The sequence below is a fragment of the Amaranthus tricolor genome, chromosome 6, assembly GCF_026212465.1.
Source record: "Amaranthus tricolor cultivar Red isolate AtriRed21 chromosome 6, ASM2621246v1, whole genome shotgun sequence".
Classification (NCBI taxonomy): domain Eukaryota; kingdom Viridiplantae; phylum Streptophyta; class Magnoliopsida; order Caryophyllales; family Amaranthaceae; genus Amaranthus; species Amaranthus tricolor.
In genome coordinates, this window is record NC_080052.1 from 26,048,344 (window position 1) to 26,067,681 (window position 19,338).

The window sequence follows — 19,338 nt, forward strand, 5'->3', positions numbered from 1 at the left end:
GTAAAATATAGTAAATTAAGCTTTATTATTGTGTTTTAGAAGTAAAAACCACATAATCGAGTTTTTTAATTGATATTAACTAGCATAGAAATATGAACTTTTTAGTAAATATTAAAATAAATTGTATTTAATTACCAATTAACATTAAAATTTAAAATTATAAGGGAACCTCTTGATAATTTTCAAATTTTCATGTTAATTTAAAATTCTTAAGGCCTATCAAACAATATTTGTTTAGTTCCAAGGAAATTAGCAAATTTAATTCCAATGAGAACTAAATGAATTTTTGATATAATAAATAAAGTGGGACGAAAAAATATTATAAAAACACAAGATTAAAAAATTAAAAGCATCTAATAATTGGTGGTGTGGCTTACTTGTTGGTGTTAACAAGCAAGGACAGTTGCTACACAGGTGACAGAACAGATAAGATGATATCTTGATCTCTAAGTAGCCCAAACCCAATAACTATGTCAATGTGTAGTGAGTTGATCTCTTCAACCTATCAAGCTCTTACAAATTTACCTGTCTTTTTTGCTCTAACAATATCAAACCTACTCCATCAATTTCTTCCTTCATCATCATTTTGTTGAATTATATTATGCAATTAATTGATTACAAAATATTATACTTAAATATATATGTGAAATTTTTGTATAAATAAATATATTAAATTAGAAAAATATTGAAGGAAAAATTACCTAAAATAATCCAATGTATTATTGATTTTTCTACAATAATTTAAACTTTTGATCAACTATGAATAATCCCAACTTTAAGGTTCATTATTGCCTAAATAGTGACTAATTTTTACAGATTAATAGCTAAAAAAAGAAAAATAGAATCATAAATATTAAAAATTTAAAGTTAAAATAAAAAATAAACTTACTTGATTTCATTTTTTTATTTTTTTATAATTTAATTATTTGTAGTTACTTTTTTTTTTATGCAAGATGACTTATTGTATAGATAAAAGGTTACCTTGAAGCATTCTTAGCAATTTACCTATATAGTTGGGGTTATTTTTGGAAAATTCAGTAAAAAGTTGAATTATTCTGAGTAATTTTTCCAATTTTAAAAGTTAAAAACTATAGATTAGACCAGACAAGACTAGATTGTCATGATCTAATTCGATCAAGGTTTAAACGGTCTTATTTGAAAATTTTTAATTTTATTTTTAAATTAAATTAAATCGGACCAGGTGTACTTTGATCAATTGTACAACTAATAAGGATACAATGCCTATTTTGCAGATAAAAAGGATACACGATTAAGAAATGAAGTTGACTGAATGACACCTCATTTGCTGTGTACTTACGCTTACAACACTTAATACTATATTTTATTAAAAAGTAGTAGGACTTGTTCTAGAAACTTAAACTAGCTTCTTCAATTTGGATACCATTTCTTTAGATTTAAGATGCTAATTTCCTAATAAAGTATTAGTAAATTTAATTACAAGCACTTTTCATAAAGCCATAATATATTATCATCCCTTACTTAGTTCCTATTGCCTTTAATTATATATAGGTGTTAGGGTGTGATTACACCTTCGTTCTTTTATATATAGCTAAGCCAAGGATTGATTGCTTTATATTCATTTGTATTAAACTAATTGCTTATACAACCTTGGAAATTCTTTCAGGTAATTAATGATGATATATACGCATGTTTTTTTTTTATTTTTTTATTTTTTTTTTTTATGTTATGTTATAAGTGTGTATGCAATGTATTAGAAATATATCAAGCTAGAAATCATTCCAATTAAAAAATTAAACTAACGGATGGTTAGAATTAATTCGCATGAAATGTTATAAATGATTTATTTAGAGTATATAACGTATTTTGAAGCTGCAACTATCTATTTAAATTTTTAATTGATGAGTTAATTCGTAATAAAGTATATAATATATCATAAGATTTCAACCATCAGCTTCAACAGTGGTTGAGTCAAATATAATCCACTTCATTTTTAAGTCAAATATTTAACAAATGTTGCATTTACACTAGTTCAAGTAGCTCTCACGTGAAAGAGGTGTGAGTGTGTGATATAATATATATGTGATATATATCCTAATTGATATGACTTTAATTATCAGTTTAATCTTTTATTTGAGTTTGTTTTTTTGGACATTTATTAATTGGATATTTTTTTGACATTTATTAATTGGATTATTATAATTAGTAGTATTTATTAATACTATGTTGAATTCTATTAATTGAATTCTAATGACTAACATTTTTCTTTTTTTTTAGTAAAGAAAAGAGCTAATAATGGTGAACAAGCAGTTAAGGCCAGCAGCATCCTTCTTGTTATTCCTAAACTTGTGCATGTATGGAGTTGTATTGGGCTTAAGTGGTTGGGCTATGAATCGAATCATCAACTACGGAACGGGTACCTTTTTTGTCCCATACTCTTTCGTTGTTTAAAATTTGCTACTAAAAGTAATATGTTGTGAGAAAAATATCTCTTTTAATATCTAGTTCCTCGGTCAGATAACTTCAAAACGAAGAGTTAATATGCTAATAATTATGTTAATTGTGTTGAATTAGATTGGACTTATTGTAAAAGACAACATACTAACAGGAAACACACAAGTTGCACACATTTTATAAGCTAAAGAGATAAATAAAATTTCAAAATCATATGGCAATTGAAAGAAGGATTTTAATAATTTATAAAGTATGCACTCCATCTTCAATTTGTCAATATGGGATAAACCATCCCAACAAGTTAGGCCATTCGCTTTATATATTAAAAGCGTCTCACACAACAATTTGTGCATTTTTAGTAGCAAATTCAGAGAGATAAATGAAACTTTTGTATTTGTTGTTGTTTAAATGGTAATTAATTAATTATTTTATGTGTAATTGGATTGATAGTTGGCGGAGGACAAAACGGAGCAACTCTATACTTGATAATATTCTCGTTAGTGGCGGGAGTGGTTGGGGCAGTATCTTGCTTGTTTGGGTTAAATCATGTAACCTATTGGGGTCCTGATAGTTTGCCTGCCGCTGCCGTCGCTGCCGCCATTGCTTGGGGTCTTACCGTGCTTGCTTTGGGGTAAGTTGAAGCCCCATCCTCACTTTTGTTTTACTATCTGATGAACGTGTTTGACAAAATAATTTATCAAGAAAATTTAACTTATTTGGTATAATTAGATGGTTAGGTGGTCAAATTATTTGATCTAAGTGTTTGATAAATTAGTTGGTAAGCTAATTTTTTTGTTATGAAATATGAATCAATTATCTGAACTAAGTGTTGATCCTAGCAGTCTGTTCAATATTAGTTGGTCAAATCAGTTAATAATATTAGTCGATCAATCAATCACACCATCAGGTGTTTGGCAAACACCTCTCAATTTTTCTATTTCAAATTTGTTTAGTTTTGTGCTACAATAATGATGATTTGTTTAGTAATAGCTATTAAACGGGGAGAATGATAATGAAAAATTATCTTATTTATTTCATAAAAAAATTCATTCAAATGAATTATTATTTAAAAATGTGATAGTAAGTGGTAATAAAAAATTACTAAAAGGAACTTTATGATCAAAATTTTCTTATCAAGATTATTATATATTTTTTTTATAAAAATTTACAATATAAGTCATTCTTATTATCATCTTTTAGTGTCAACAACCAAACAATCAAACAATACTTGAGAGGATGCCAATAGTTGCAAGTTAAACACATCATCCTATAAGGGCTATACTCTGACATCAGAATGACAATTAATTTAAAAAATAATTATCTAATAAATAAAGAGATTAAGGAAATATGTGTCATCTTATTGCTAATTATAAAGTTAAATAATATGAAACTGACAAGACTTTTGCGTGTACAGCTTTGCTTCAAAACATATTAGGCTCCACACAGACAGCGAGCACCTGGTAATTTTTCACCCTATTTCTAAATGCTCTTTTCCTTCTTTACTTTTGTACTTAATGGATTGAATAAAAGCAACTTCAAATATACTTCATTGGCTTTACTTAAATCGTCTACATAAGCCATTTATTTATAAGATATTTTTTAAAAGAAATAATCTCTTTAAATGTTCATGTTATGTAGCTAATTAAATGGAATAAAGGAGAATTTGCAAACTATTAGGTGTTTATTTATAATGAAAAAATATAAAAAATTAAATAAGGAAAAACTACTCATAGTAATTTTTTTTTTTATAAAAGCAGATGTAAAAGAAATCCAAACAACAAGCCGAAAACCAAGTTAAATAACTGGCTAATAAGCTAGTTGGCCAAAAAATTATTTGTAAAACACCTTTAATTATGTGAGATCAGGTATCAATTTAAAAATTACCCGCTTAATCCCTTTGAGATTGTTGCTGATAAGTTAATATGTTGTGATTATGCAGAAAGCATTGGAGGCATTCATCATAATATTAAGTGGCACGATGCTTTTGTACATTGGAGCCATTCATGGAGCAATCAAGAGAGGGTAATTAGAGGATGATCTTATTTCAGTTAGAATACGTACTACTTTATAATAAAATTCTAAATTCAATTCTCAGACTTTTCTTACCTTCAATTTGGCCTATAATTAAAAAATATTTTTTATTATTGTGATTTGTGTACAAAATCTAAATAACTGATTGTAGGGTCATGGCTTCATGGCATGTGGTGTGCATATTTTGCTTCCATTTTAAAAATTAGATTATTTCATTGTATGTATATAACTACGTCATGTACTCATGTGTAATTGTAATCTATGTATTCGTTTGTTGATTCTTGTACTAAAAGTATTTGTATAGACGCATGTATACTATCTATTAAGATTTCAAAGTTTTTACTAACATTTTCGTACTCAATAATGACCAAATCTGTATAATAAGTCGGATAAGGATTGGATTTGGATGAAATTAAAATGAAATAGATTAGACCAAACCTTATTTAAAAACAAAATAGACTCTCTTGCTAACCCAATATATCCAACCAGACCTTTTATAATTTTTTTATTATTATTAATCGAAATAAGAATATCACATTGAGTAGAATGTATTATAATTTCATTACTTGTATTTGTCAATAGTAATTCGAATAATGACTATTATAAATAAGTAGTAATACTAATGTACCATAGTTTAAGCACAAATTATAATAATGTTTATGTGTCTGGATCTAGGTGCCTGAAATAGAACTTAGATCCTTCACTAATAAAAGTGAGAAGATCTTTTTAAAATTTTCCAAAGGACAAAACATCAAATGAAGGCTGCATGGAATAATTTAAATTTAATGCATTTCTGTACAAATGAATAAACAAAAAAACGAACGATAATGTTATTGATAATGATAATTTTTCAAGGATAAATCAAACAAAATCTGATATGTCAAATGATAAGATATAAATACTCTTTATTTTATCGTATTTCAGATAATGTAATTCTAACCGAAAATTCAAGTAATGAAGTATAACTTCGCTCTGAATTGCATTAACTTAGAACAAACTTTATTTAAGTAGTGTTCAACCATCCTTACATCGAATAACTTCATCTATTCTTGTGAAACAAGATAACTTTGAAGCCTCACACCATTAATAAAATCCTAGTATTTTTCCTTTAAGCTAAAAGTCGTTGTGCACTTGAAATAGGATTTGTTGGATACTCGTTTAAAAATACTTGCAATTGATAGTAACACGTTGTGTATGAAAATATCATAATCAATAGCATTTATAATAAAATAATAATAGGAAATACTAAAATTATATCTACTATTTTATACCCATTATTGTCCCATTCTTACCCAAATTAAGATGCTGCTCTTGGTTTTGTAGCTATTAAGAATAATTGATTAGCCAAAGAAGATGACACCTCATTTCCTGGCTTATAATATTCATGCTGATTGTTCATCGATACTTTTTGTATTTATTTCAATAATTATCCTACTTTGGTCTATAAATAATACTAACTCCAAAATATCAGTTGAAAAATATTAGTAAACTACCTCAATTTGGCTCTAATTTTATAAACTACTAATCTCCCAATTGCTTTAATTAGGAGAATCTATTTCGTAAATTAAAATTATAATTGAAATTAATTAATCATAAAATCTTTTAAAATTATAGCATATACCATCTTCTTTGTTCCTTCTTAGATTTTTTCTGTATTTATAGATGTGAGTTGTGACATTGTGTTTATCCCTTCACATTTCGTTACAATTTGCAAAACATTAGAAAAATATTCATAAATAGTTATAAGCTAATTAGGTTTCTTCTTAGTGTTAAACCATCAATATCCAATTGAAAATCCTTTCAGGTATTTTATGAATTACTACAATAAATAAACAGTATTTATTAGAATTTTTTGCTTATTATTAAATTTTTTTTTGCTCATGGAGTGTTCTTGGTCTTTAGATTTTATTTTGATGCCATTCTCATTTTCTTAAGTTGAGTGTCTTACTAACCGCAATCTACTTATTTTTTTTCGATAAGGATATATTGGTCTGTTATCTTTCATCACTTTTTAGATCATAGTTTTTATGAGCGGCATGTTAGAGTATATAACATTGTCTTAAGCCTCTACCATCAGCTTAAACTTTTGAATGAGTTGGTTTCTTGAATGGTATCAGAGCTAGCGTGTGAACTAAAGGTCACAAGTTTAAATCTCAACCGTCCCTCGCTCAATTTCAAGAAAAACTTTTGCATCAAGTGTGAGGAGGGCTTGTGTTGCATCCACAATTCTAGTCCAAAAGGCTCTCGTGTAAGGGAGCGTGTTAGAGTATATAATATATTTTGAAGCCTCAACCATCAGCGTAAACTATTGATTGAATTGGTTTCTAGACCTGATATCATATTAGAGTATATAAGTAATATAACATATTCTGAAGTCTCAACCAAAAGCTTAAGCCGATAATTGGAAAAATATATTATATATTGATCTCATACGGCATACACTAGAAAGTTGATCATTATTAGTACTTGTTGGGTTTACAATTGCTGACAGTTATTTATTATTCTTTTTCAGTGAAGAGAATAGGTAAATATGGTTAACAAGCAATTAAGACCAGCAGCATCCTGCTTGTTGTTCCTTAACTTCTGCATGTATATAGTTGTGTTGGCCATAAGTGGTTGGGCTATGAATAAGATCATCAACCACGGAAACGGTAGGTGTATTAATTAAATAATTTACTAGCTACTTTCATGTAAAAACTTTATTTTTATTGAACCATAAAAAATCAAATCCACCTGTAAGGAAGATCCCACGTATATTTGTATATAATGCTTATGTATAATCTTTCTAATACCATAACATGGTTAGGGAAATAAGTGAACCTCATCAAATAATGTATATGCAATATAACGTTCATTACCTGTGGGTTTATAGACCCGTGTCCCATAAGTGTGTCTACACACGAGTGGACTTACTCGACCAAATATATATATATATATATGTATATGTAATTTGTTTGTGTTTGAATTTATAGTTAGCGGGCGAGACAATGCGGCAACTTTATACTTCATACTATTTTCGCTAATATCGGGAACAGTTGGGGCAGTGTCATGCTCGTTCGGGCTAAACCATGTATCCGAATGGGGTCCTGAAAGTTTGCCTGCCGCTGCTGCAGCAGCAACTGTCGCTTGGAGTCTTACTATCCTTGCCTTAGGGTATGTTTTATCACAAAAACTTTTGCGAGACGGTTTTATTATGAGACTGTTAATTTGAGCCGATCCAATTCGTGCATGTAATAACATTTTAATTTTTTGGGCATTTATTATTTTTGAAAATTGATACCTTTAAGGTCAAAATTGACACCTTTAAGATCAAAATTGAAAAATGCCAGAAAATGAAAAAAATGCCCAAATTGTTACACGCGTAAATTTGAGTCGGCTCAAATTGACGGTCTTATTATGAGGCCATCTCGTCCAAGACTAGCTGATGTTTTATGCATTTTTTTGGGCTATATTTAATTATGTTATTTAAGACTATATTTGGATACTATTTTTATAAGTATACATAAGAAATGGAATTATGGGATTACTATCAAATTGTACTTAATATATTATTAACACTATGCTAATTATAGAGAAGATAAGAAGGCATTTATATACTTTTTGCTAATTAATTAACTTAAATAAATACATTTACATCAAGGTAACTTTTCTTTTGCCATTTTGCATGTGTAGGTTTGCTTGCAAACACATTAAGCTCGAGACAAATGATCAACAACTGGTAAATAGTAGTATTTAAACTTATATTATACTTTTTATGCAATTTAATGTGTTGTTTTGATAATTTATATATTGAATTATACACATTTAAAAATTATAAAAAGTTAATTTTATGAAAGTATGCGATTTGACGAGTCAAACAATATTTCATTTGACTATATTTTTTCTTACACATTAGCCGTAATATGTAAAATAAGTTTGAAGGATAAATAATGTCAATATCCACAATGTAACGAGTATTTAATGAAACAAGTTTTAAATAATAAGAAAGGTATACCTTTTATCCCTTATGATAATGAATTTTAAAAACTAAGAAATTTATCTAACACCTTTAATTATTTTTAAACTTGTAAATGCAGAAAACGCTTGAGGCTTTCATCATAATCCTAAGTGCAACAATGGGTATGTACATCGGAAGCATTCATGGAGCAATGAAAAGAGCCAATTAGGGGATGCTCATCAAACATTCCTATTAATTTGATTCGTATACCTTTTTCTATATGTGAGTGTGGAGAATGAGGGCGGCTTTTGTCTTAATTGGAGATACCGCTTTTTAAAAATAATTTAGAATTCAATTCTCACATAGTTCACCTCTTATCTCTATTTTTCATGATAATTTAAAAATATATTGGTGTGTGTATGTAACATTTGCTTCCATTCTTCATATTTGTAGTGCGCAAAAAAAAAAATAAATAATAATGTAAAACATAATTAGATGATTCCATTTTCATGTTTTTTTTATGATTACTAGTTTCATGTGTTGTATTCCTTGCATTTGTTGATTGAAGTATGTACTAATATGAAGTACTCCATATATATATATATATATATATATATATATATATATATATATATATATATATATATATATATATATGTCCGTGTAAATAAAAGATTTGCTTATTAAATTTCCCTTTAAGGATATGCTTAGATTGGGTGTAAATATTTGAAGGGGAAAATAAAATCAAATTAATGAAATAAAAGCAAATACGAATGCATCCCCTATTATGGAGGTAATATATTCCCTCACCCACCCTTAGGATAAATATTTACTCCATAAAATTGAGAGCTCCCTTTATTTTTATTATTTTGTAACCATTTTTCCAAATCTACAACAATTAAATTTCACTAATTTCTCATTTATCAACTTCATTTTCTTACTTTGACTTTTTTTCACCCCTAAATTATTTACGCTCAATCCAAACATGCCTGAACAACTACTTCATGCATTTTTTGTATTTTTATTTTACCTTCAAACATCTTTAAAATACGCTTTCTAAAAAATTATAAAATGTATAGTTATAAGATACTACAAGGTAATCAATAACTTTCTAGACACAAAGTAAGTTTGGCAAGGTCAATAAGGATTCAAAAAAAATTCTTTCCAAATAGATCGCAGGTTTCTTGAAAAACGTAAATTTTTATATGAGATTGCATCACATTTCAGACGTGTTCACGTGTTTATATATAAATTAAATTTAAATTAGTACAAGTTATAAGCATATCAAATTTTTAACGATCTCTCACAAAAATATAATTACTTGAAAAAATACTATAGTATTTTAGAGAAACAAATTGGAGTAATAATTTTAAGAGTTGGTAATTATAATTTTAATATCTCATATTTATTACACTTGCTTTTATGAAATTATAAAAATACCCTTGAATTCATGTTTAATTATAAAATAAAAATAATTATTACTAAATAAAATTATTATAATAATTGAATTAAAAAAATAAATATCAATCAATATTAGTCGATCAACTCAATCATTCTAATCAACTATATCGGTTATCAACTGTTTGCCAAAATCCCCCACAATTATTCATCTACAAATTATCATGCGAGACGGTTTCACCGTGAGATGCTACTCATACATGGGTTGACCAGACAAACAAATACAATTAGTAGCATATGTGCTTCTTATTTTGAGTTCGTCTCACCCATAAATGATTTCACAAGAGTAGCTATTATATTCATCTATTCCCAAAGAAGATGAAACACAAGCCCATAAAAAAGTCAGTCTTTTTCTAGAGATATCAACTTCCATTCAGATGAAGAAGAATATTTACTTTCCCTCATTATAACAACAAAACATAACAAAGTTCTTGGAATATGCAAGCTCATAATATTTATTTTAGACCAAGAATCTCATTTTCTGCTTTGCCTACACTTTAAGGCAACCCTACAAAAAAGCCTCCTTGCAAGAAAAGAACCAAAATCTTGCAACTCTAAACCCATATATAAAAGGTTATCACCTCTGACATTCATTCATCCAAGATCCTACCTTTTTTTGTTAATCTTTAACAGCTTTCGTTGTGTACAAACAATACATATGGCTAACGAATCGATGAAACCCACAGCCACTTTTCTTCTGTTACTCAACTTCTGTATGTATGTCGTGCTCTTAGGCATTGGCGGTTGGGCTATGAATCGCGCTATTGAACATGGTTTTATCATTGGTAAACTCTCGATCATATTTGCACATTTTCTGTTCGTGCATGCTCGTTAACAGCTACTTAAAAGGGGTGTTTGGTTTATGGCTTTTGGCTTAGCTTTTTGGTTGGTTTTTGACTTTTGGCTTGTTGGTTGGTCAAACAGCAAAAAAAGTGTTTGGTAAATGACTTTCACCAGCTGAAAAACTGATTTTTAAGCCAAAATAAAAAAGTTACTCTAGTTAGCTTTTTTGTAATTAGCTTTTTTGGTTGGCTTTTGACTTATTGACCCACTTTTTCTCTAAACAACCAACATCCAATACCTAAATTTACCAAAAATCTCCATAAACAGCTGACAGACTTAAAAACCAACATAAACAGCAAGCATTTTCATCTGATCAAACATACAAACTAAAAAAACCAACAGCCAACAGCCAATTGCCAAACATCCATTAAACTACTACACTGAACACACCTATAATACACGAAATTATGTTATGTTTGTGTGTGCTGACTATGGAGTGATTTTTGAAATACAGGTCCGGGATTAGAGTTACCAGCACATTTTTCACCCATTTACTTCCCAATGGGAAACGCTGCAACTGGATTCTTCGTGATGTTTGCTTTGATAGCTGGAGTAGTGGGTGCCGCCTCATGCATCTCAGGCTTCGTCCATCTCCGATCATGGAGTCGTGAGAGCATGCCTGCTACTGCAACCATCGCTACCATTGCTTGGACTCTTACTCTCTTGGCAATGGGGTATATATAACCAATGATCAAAATCTAAGAAACAATGTCATTGAAAGGTCTTGAAGTACTGACTTTCGAAAATTTTGCAGGTTCGGGTGCAAGGAGATCGAGCTACAGTACAGGAACGCGAAATTGGTGGCCATGGAAGCGTTCAGCATAATCCTCTCCGTCACGCAGCTCTTATACATTGCTGCACTTCATGGACCATCAATAATCTGAAGAGTTTCAAGACTTATCCCTGAAATTCTTTCATAACTATTTGAATAGGGGAAAGGAGACAATCTGAAATTGGTTGGTTTTGTTGCTTGTAAAGTCAAAGCATTTTATGGTTTGTAAATTGTTTCAATTGAGTTGAATAAAAGACATTTGTTTGTTTGCTATACGTAATATAATCAAAGACAGTTATGGGTGAATACATGATACTAGTACAAGGTGGGCAGAATGCTTATCTCTAGATGTGTGTTGAACCAACCTAATTGTTTGTTATTTGTGTTACACATGTTACACAATTCCGTGGCCTGGGCATGCTCGGGGCTAGATTCTCCCCCGAGGACATCAATCAATAGCTGTCAACTTCAGTCAAGAGTACCATAGGATTGTGGAATGATTAGCTCAACCAAAGAAAGTAATAATGAAAAGTTGATACTAGGAAGCTTCCCATAACACAGAAAAGCCCTATAGTGAAAACCGAGCATCATGAATTGTGGCCCCCTAAAGCCTAGTCCAATTGCAAAGGTGTTCAAAATAGACTTGACGATCTGATATTTACCTGATTTTATAACCGAACACGACTTGATCCGACTTCAAATGAATTTAAAATTATATATAAATCAATGTACCCGATTTAACCGACATGAAGCATATAACCCGAAACTGACCCGATGACCCGAATAAACACCTCTAGTCCAGTGTGGTTCCACAATTTGCAAAAAAAGATAGATAATTTGATCATTTGACGTCCATTACAAAACAAGAAGTTTCCATTAGACAAATTAAAAATTGAGCTAAACAAACCAAGAAAGCGTGGTCATGGAAGAGGAAGCAGGAAGACGTGCTACGGAAACTACCATTTCGTACCACGTCTACCAAGAATCTTGTATATGACTCGAGACACTAATAAGACCGCAAAAATCACCCAGCATTCCAAATCGCAGTAACAGGACGAGAAATTACAGGTCGAAGAAGGTAGGGGAATAACATCATTGATTGATGGAACCGAAAAGATGATAACAAATTTAACCTACCGAGCAAAACTTCCTGTGGACTGGCGCGGATGCAGCAAAAGCCAAAGTTTATAAGAAAAGAATGATTAACGAACAGAAAAACAGCGAATTTCAACATCATAATGAAATAATATTTCTAGTGTTGGCCGATCTAGGGAAAAAATGTTGCACATCATAACAGACTCTTGAATTATAACCATACAGTATGTACTCAAATATAGAACATACAAAATGCACTTCCTAGGAAAACTCCGAAAAATTAGACAGCTATCGACACAAGCACTATAATAGTTCGAGAAAAAGATATCTATGTCGTACTCGTACAGGTACATTCAATAGGTGATTATTCTATGAGGGGAGCTTGGAGATCTTTACCATGTCTATGTATGAATAGTTTCCTATATAACCATGCTTCTCTACTTCTCATTCGCCTCAAAAAGCAGAACTTCTACTCTGACACTGCTTGCAAGTTGAAACTTTGGACTCTGCGTTGATAGAAAACCAAAAGAGATGTCATTCAGCATGATAAGTTTGCGACTCACAGACAAATGTCTGTGAAAGCAATACAAAGCAAAACTTTGATCGTGGGCAAGACAGTTGAAGACTAGTGAATGGCTTTCAAATATCTATCCACATTAAAAGATAATTCAGAATCACAAACAAGACATTCTAGAAGAAATAGATTCACTTTCAAGTTTAAACATTACATAACTGATTCTTGATGTCCCATACCCAACCGCATCTCTCTGGCTTTTCTTGGTATGCGGTAATACTACCCTAACCTATGGCAGCTCAAGTTAAATGAACAATCAATACATCAAAAAAACGAGAAATGTGAGCAAAATTTCCATAAGAATTCATTCAAAGTATAAATAAAGTACTACCAGCATGCCGACAATCACCAAGGCAATCATAGTCATCTTAATGAAAGAGAAATGTAATCAATCATTATTAAAACAAGAATAATTTGCGGCTTATGGTCTTAAAGTTTAGGACTTTTACGAATTACAACCGCAATGTTTTTTTTTTGTGAAAGTCTACAATGTTCGGGCCAAACCACAGAATTCCGATTACTAAAATGGTCGGAATCTGTGATTTGGCCTAAACGTTGTAGGTTTTGTGAAAGTCTACAATGGCAGAATTCTGATTACTAAAAAATAAACATTGAGGCAGTAATTAGCAAAAGTACTAAACTTTAAGGTTGTAATTTGCAAATTAATCTTAACAATCGAACAATAATTTAGAGTCAATCATGGTAATGAAAAGACAAGGGTCCTCACCTAATATTATCTATTAGCTCCACCTGAGAAAACCTCAAAAAGCCCACAGCAGTTCGTCCATGAAGTTCGTCGCACTGGTAAAGGAGCAGTAGATACCAAAGGCTGCCAAATACAAGTTTTAAATAGTGTCGACATATTAGAAAGATCCAAAGATCTTAATTTACTTCAATACAAAACAGATAAAGAGAACCATCTATACCTGCTCCTCAACATACTTATGTGTCTTTGAATCCTTAACATGGTTATCCCCGCACTGAGCAGCAGCAGAAATTACACCCGAAGATTCAGGCAACAAACTTTCATCCTCGTCCACAACCTGAATCACCTTTGTCTCAACCTTCTCCTGCGTTCGCTTAACCGACTCTTCAATGAGAATGCGCTCCTCGACTGAGACAGGATTCTCTCCGGATGCCTCATCTACCACAGGCTTGTCTTTCTTAACAGCAACCGCATCATCATCTGAACTGCTACTGCTAGAACTCGAACTTGGCTTTCTGTGCACTTGATTCTTAATCGCTCTATCATCAGCATTAACCTTGACATCATTATAATTATCCTCAGATTTCACTTCCTCGGAAACATTTCGCTCACCCAAGCTTACTTCCACTGCAACACGTTCCTCCGAAGACTCTCTTTCACCTTCACCAGTATCACTCTCTCTTTCATCTTGGGATTTATTAGCAGTTTCATTCCCTACACAGTTTCATCCATTACATAATCACTCACTAAATGAAAATCAAGCAATTTGGGGAAAACCCCACAAAACTAATTTGTAATACTATCAAGCAGTGAAGTTAGTTCGCGTTTTGAATCGCAATTCACTCAAAGTGGTTCAAAAATAGGCTAAAATCGACCATAATTCGCTTTTTCGATTTGCAATTCGCGAGGCAGTTAACGAATCACGTGACACTGCTAAGAAGTATATAACAATCAATCACCCAAATCAAAATCAAAATGACAAAATCTAAGCAACTTTAACACTAACACCCTCATCCCATTAAACCCCATAAAAAATCATCAATCACAGACACACCCAGATAGGCAAATTCAATCCCCATAAGATTAAATTTAAATAGCAGAAAAAAGAAGATAACTTTACCACCATTATCACATTAAACCCCAGAAGCAAATAAAAGAGCAAATCAAACCCATAAACAAACCCCATAAAACAAATTAAAGAGCAAATCAACAAACCTAGACATGCTCAGATAGGCAAAATCCCATTAAACTAAAAATCAAATAACAGAAAAAGAAGAAAATTTGATGATTGATAGAAGACAGATAAGCCATTTGATGAAATATATACCTAAAGAATGAGACCCATCATCATTTGTGGTGTTCTTGGTTTCTTTTTGCAACTTTTTCTTGGCAGCTTTTCTCTTCTTAGCACCAGAAGGCATGATTTGTTGATGTTAATTACAGCAACCAAGATTTTACAGCCAAAATTGGGGCTACCCAGATGTAAATTATCCCCAAAAATGCTATCTTTGTTCAAGAAAACTAAGGAAAGTACACACAAATACAGTACAATTTTATTTAAATACACTGAATCTACACTTCCTGTGATAAAAAACCAATCTTTTTTTCTCTGAATTAATGAATTCACAATGGATTAATTAATATATATGCTCTGAACATGCTTCCAAATTTACACACCTCACTTTACAGTTATGGATTCTCTCTCTTACACTTCTCTCTCTAGAATTGATGAAAATTTTGGGGATTATTTGGCATTTATGGGATGGGTGGTAGGTTGCAATTTGTGTTCTTGGAAATTTCAAGAGGAAAATAGTGTAGCCTTATGATTGGTAGGATTTGCCATCTCTCAAACAAAGATTGAATTTTATTTTTTTTTATAAATTAAATTTCTTTATTGTTTATGATGGAAAAAATAAATTGATGATTTGATTTTTGATTTGAATGGGGCGGGATAATTTGGGAAAGTTTAGGATTTAGGAAGAATTTGGATGAAAGGTGAGGATAGAAATAGTAGCACTTGTGGGGTTATGTGGAGTTGAGTGAGTGGTTCTTGCATGCTGGTGTTCCTACTCCTTTGCTGTTTTTTGTTTTTATTTTTGTCATTTACAAAAATTTGATATTAATAAAATACACAATCCAAAAAATATAGTTAGTCTTCTGTGAGTTGGCCTTAGCCATGCAACCAGCCAAAGTCTAATAATTATTTTTAAAATATTCTGATATACTAATTTTAAGATTTAAAAGGACAATTCCAAAACTTAATAATTCAATTTTAAGATTTAAAAGATTAATTTCAAAGTTTTCAATATCTATTCTAATGTTTGAGTCATCCTATTTTAAAGTTGAAAAGAGAATTTAATGTCCTGTAATTGGTTTTTTAACTTTTAAAATTGATTTTTTAAGTATTGAAATTGACATTTTAATTTGTAAAATTGGTAAAAAAATTATATATAATTTCTCACTAGTGAAACGGTCTCACCTAAATTTTTGTGCAAAAAATAAACAATATATATATTTTTCCTTATAATAATGTTTATAAACAATGTATATTTTTTTGACATATTTATTATAAAATTAAAAATAAATTACTGACTTACGTGTTGAGCCATGTTTTGCAAACTTATGATGTGTATATTTATCTTACAAAAATAAAATAATTAAATTTGATTTGATATTGTTTTAAAAAGGCAAAATCTTAAAAAACTACCTAACATAAACCCCATTTTGCAAATAACTACCTTAAATAAAAAGTTTTGCAAAAAACTACCTTACATAGTCCATTTTTTTGCAAAAGAGTACCTTGTAACGGATTTAGGCATTTGACCGTCAGATTTAACCTTTGACTAGCACGTGCCAGGCACGTGGTCCCTTTAGTTAACCTAAATCGTCTTCTTTGCAATTCACAGCCTTCCATTCGAATTCGTATTCTGCCATTTCCAGCCAATCTTCCATTGTTGTAGCTTCATATTTCGCTCCCATCCACCTCGTAACTTCATCTCATTGAAATCTCTAAGCAAATCCGGTATGTTTCATCTCATTGCTGTAGCTATAATTTAAATTTTTTTTCGTTTTCCAGATTTGCTTCCTGTGCTGTGTGTTTTTTGTATTGAATTTGTTGTTTCATATCTTTTCATTTGTAAATTGACTCTTGTTGTATCTGAATACTGTATTAGGGTTCTTAAAATTAGCTAAATCAATATATAAAAATTAGCTAACATGAAGAAATTGACAATCCGTAAAAAAGCCAGTGATTCGAAAAAGAAGCAGTCTGAGTTGTCAACTGAGGTGGGTAATGTGACGGTAGATGAGGTGTTGATTGATAGTTCTGAGTTGGTTTTAGCAAATGTAGATGGTAATGCTGATGAGGTTGAGGATAGTAGTGATGATGATTATACATGTGTTAATGAAGATGAATATGAGGATGATTCTGATTTGTTTGCTGAAAATGTAGTTTATGGTCTTGATGATGTGTTTATAGATGATGAGGAACTTAGGTTGATAGTAGATAAGGAGGTTGATGAACAAAACAGCAGAGACATATACTTTAATGATGATGAACCGCAGTCTGATGATAATGATTTGAGTGCATTGAATGATGATGAGGAAGGTATATGCAGTTATCCTACATTCAACCCTGAGGTTGATTTCAAGGGTAAGATTAATTTGTGTTTAGGCCTTAAGTTTCCTTCGACATATGTGTTTAGAAAAGCACTAAGGTACCATGCTATTGAATGTGGTTACAATTATTATTACCTGCATAACGGTACAAATAGGATAAGTGTGTATTGCTACAACAGATGCGATTGCATGAAATCGAAAGGTAGAATTGTGAACTGTGTTTGTGGGAAGGAGAAGAAGTGTTATTTTAAGGTTCATGCCATGAAACTGAAAGACGAGGAGACAATTCAAATAAGGAGTTATTTTCCAATCCACACATGTGGTCACCAACACCAAAATAAGAAAGTCACTGCTTTGTATTTAGCTGAGAAATACATAGATGATTGGAGGGAGAATCCAACTTGGGAATTAAAGGCGTTTAAGAAACGGGTTAATAGAGAGTTAGGTTGTGAAGTGAAGTATTCTAAGTGTTACATGGCTAAAAGAATTGCAATGAAAATGATATATGGTGATGCTAGTGAAGAGTATAGCAGGGTGTGGGATTATGCGGAAGCTATAAGGAGGTTTAATCCAGGAAGCACTGCAATCGTTAAATGCATTGGAATAGACACACCCCCACCTTTGTTCCAAAGGATGTATATATGCTTGACAGCGTGTAAGGAGGGGTTTATTGCTGGCTGTAGGCCTATTATAGGTGTTGATGGGGCACATCTGAAGGGCAAATTCCCTGGGGTTTTGTTGACTGCTGTAGGTAAAGATGGGAACAATAATATCTTTCCCATTGCATGGGCTGTGGTTGAAACAGAAAATGTAGAAACTTGGACTTGGTTTCTAAATCTTCTGGTAGAGGACCTTAGATCGGTAACTGCATCGAGTAGTTGGGTTCAAGCAGAAGTTGAAGCTTTCACCTTCATGAGCGATAGGCAAAAGGTAATTACTTGTTCACACATATCTTGTTTTAAATGTAACTAATGCTATAACCCTAATATTAATTTGTGGAAAATGTAGGGTTTGGTTGAAGCTTTGAACTCAGTGGTTCCTGAATGTGAAATTAGGTTCTGCTGTAGGCATATATGGGCGAACTTCAAGATCAAGTTCCCTGGAGAGTTGTTCAAACAACACTTTTGGAGTGCAGCCAGAGCCTACAACAAGGTATGGAATCATTTATGTTTATAGAATGTAATAAATATCTGACATAATGTCAAACTAATTAATAACAATGTGTTTACAGAATCATTTTGATAGAGAAATGAATGTAATCAAGAATATTTCTGTTGACGCATATGAATATCTAGCTGCTATTCCTGCAAAACACTGGTCTAGCTGCAAAACACTATGTCCACGAAGCGTATCTCATAGACACGTATCGAAAAACGTATAGTCCAAAGTTTTATGGGATGCCAGGACACAAAATGTGGCCAACAAGCACTTTAGCCAAACCACTTCCTCCACCATATCGAAAGATGCCTGGAAGGCCTAACAAGAGGAAGAGAAAGAAGGAAGTTGGTGAAGGTAAAGGAGGTAAGAAGGCTGTTAAAGAATTCAAGCAACGGAGATGTGGTAATTGCGGTGACCTAGGTCACTATAAAAAGGGCTGCAAGAATCCACCTAAACCACCACCAACAAAGACCCAGTCCAAAGGTGGAAGGCCTAAAATGGGATCGTCTTCTACTCAACAATCTACTCAACAATCTAGCTCCACTGGTCAACAACAAACGCAAAATGCTGCATCTACTTCATGTCTAATGGATCAAAATAGTCAAATATAGACTTAGAATAAAGTTGCTGTATTTTAGCAAATGTACTATGTTCAAATAAGAATGTAATGTTGCTGTACCCTGTTTAGCAAATGAACTAGTGTAGCAAATGAA

General features: G+C 31.5%; 5 protein-coding genes across 7 annotated transcripts; 4 read left to right on the forward strand and 1 right to left on the reverse strand.

Annotated features, from left to right (window-relative positions):
* The first annotated feature begins 1,527 nt into the window (after positions 1 to 1,527).
* Positions 1,528 to 4,769, forward strand: LOC130815245 (membrane protein PM19L-like). 2 transcript variants are annotated; one of them, XM_057681642.1, is made up of 5 exons: positions 1,528 to 1,645; positions 2,257 to 2,395; positions 2,884 to 3,064; positions 3,848 to 3,893; positions 4,373 to 4,769. In XM_057681642.1, exons 2-5 carry the CDS (start codon positions 2,275 to 2,277, stop codon positions 4,457 to 4,459), a joined length of 435 nt encoding a protein of 144 aa, XP_057537625.1. In that variant the 5' UTR covers positions 1,528 to 1,645; positions 2,257 to 2,274; the 3' UTR covers positions 4,460 to 4,769. The 2 variants fall into 2 exon arrangements, with proteins under 2 accessions (XP_057537625.1, XP_057537623.1); XM_057681640.1 differs by having other exon boundaries at positions 2,262 to 2,395.
* Positions 4,770 to 6,149: 1,380 nt separating this feature from the next.
* On the forward strand, positions 6,150 to 8,905 carry LOC130815353 (membrane protein PM19L-like). Its single transcript, XM_057681794.1, has 5 exons — positions 6,150 to 6,268; positions 6,977 to 7,115; positions 7,437 to 7,617; positions 8,137 to 8,182; positions 8,541 to 8,905. The coding sequence occupies exons 2-5, from the start codon at positions 6,995 to 6,997 to the stop codon at positions 8,628 to 8,630; spliced, it is 438 nt and encodes a 145-aa protein (XP_057537777.1). The 5' UTR covers positions 6,150 to 6,268; positions 6,977 to 6,994; the 3' UTR covers positions 8,631 to 8,905.
* Positions 8,906 to 10,188: 1,283 nt separating this feature from the next.
* Positions 10,189 to 11,747, forward strand: LOC130815260 (membrane protein PM19L-like). Its single transcript, XM_057681666.1, has 3 exons — positions 10,189 to 10,644; positions 11,157 to 11,376; positions 11,457 to 11,747. Exons 1-3 carry the CDS (start codon positions 10,518 to 10,520, stop codon positions 11,584 to 11,586), a joined length of 477 nt encoding a protein of 158 aa, XP_057537649.1. The 5' UTR covers positions 10,189 to 10,517; the 3' UTR covers positions 11,587 to 11,747.
* Positions 11,748 to 11,889: 142 nt separating this feature from the next.
* LOC130815259 (uncharacterized) lies at positions 11,890 to 15,932 on the reverse strand. Of its 2 annotated transcripts, XR_009042552.1 has the most exons (5): positions 15,177 to 15,932; positions 14,070 to 14,563; positions 13,871 to 13,972; positions 13,303 to 13,372; positions 11,890 to 13,075 (listed from the first exon to the last, which is right to left on the reverse strand). XR_009042552.1 is itself a non-coding variant. In XM_057681665.1 (4 exons), exons 1-3 carry the CDS (start codon positions 15,268 to 15,270, stop codon positions 13,877 to 13,879), a joined length of 684 nt encoding a protein of 227 aa, XP_057537648.1. In that variant the 5' UTR covers positions 15,271 to 15,932; the 3' UTR covers positions 11,890 to 13,075; positions 13,871 to 13,876. The 2 variants fall into 2 exon arrangements, 1 of the variants encoding a protein (XP_057537648.1); XM_057681665.1 differs by lacking the exon at positions 13,303 to 13,372.
* A 1,133-nt stretch (positions 15,933 to 17,065) lies between these two features.
* LOC130815712 (uncharacterized) lies at positions 17,066 to 19,236 on the forward strand. The gene is made up of 7 exons (XM_057682198.1): positions 17,066 to 17,246; positions 17,328 to 17,412; positions 17,467 to 17,765; positions 17,847 to 17,925; positions 17,986 to 18,397; positions 18,476 to 18,619; positions 18,763 to 19,236. Exons 1-7 carry the CDS (start codon positions 17,066 to 17,068, stop codon positions 19,234 to 19,236), a joined length of 1,674 nt encoding a protein of 557 aa, XP_057538181.1.
* Positions 19,237 to 19,338: the final 102 nt, after the last annotated feature.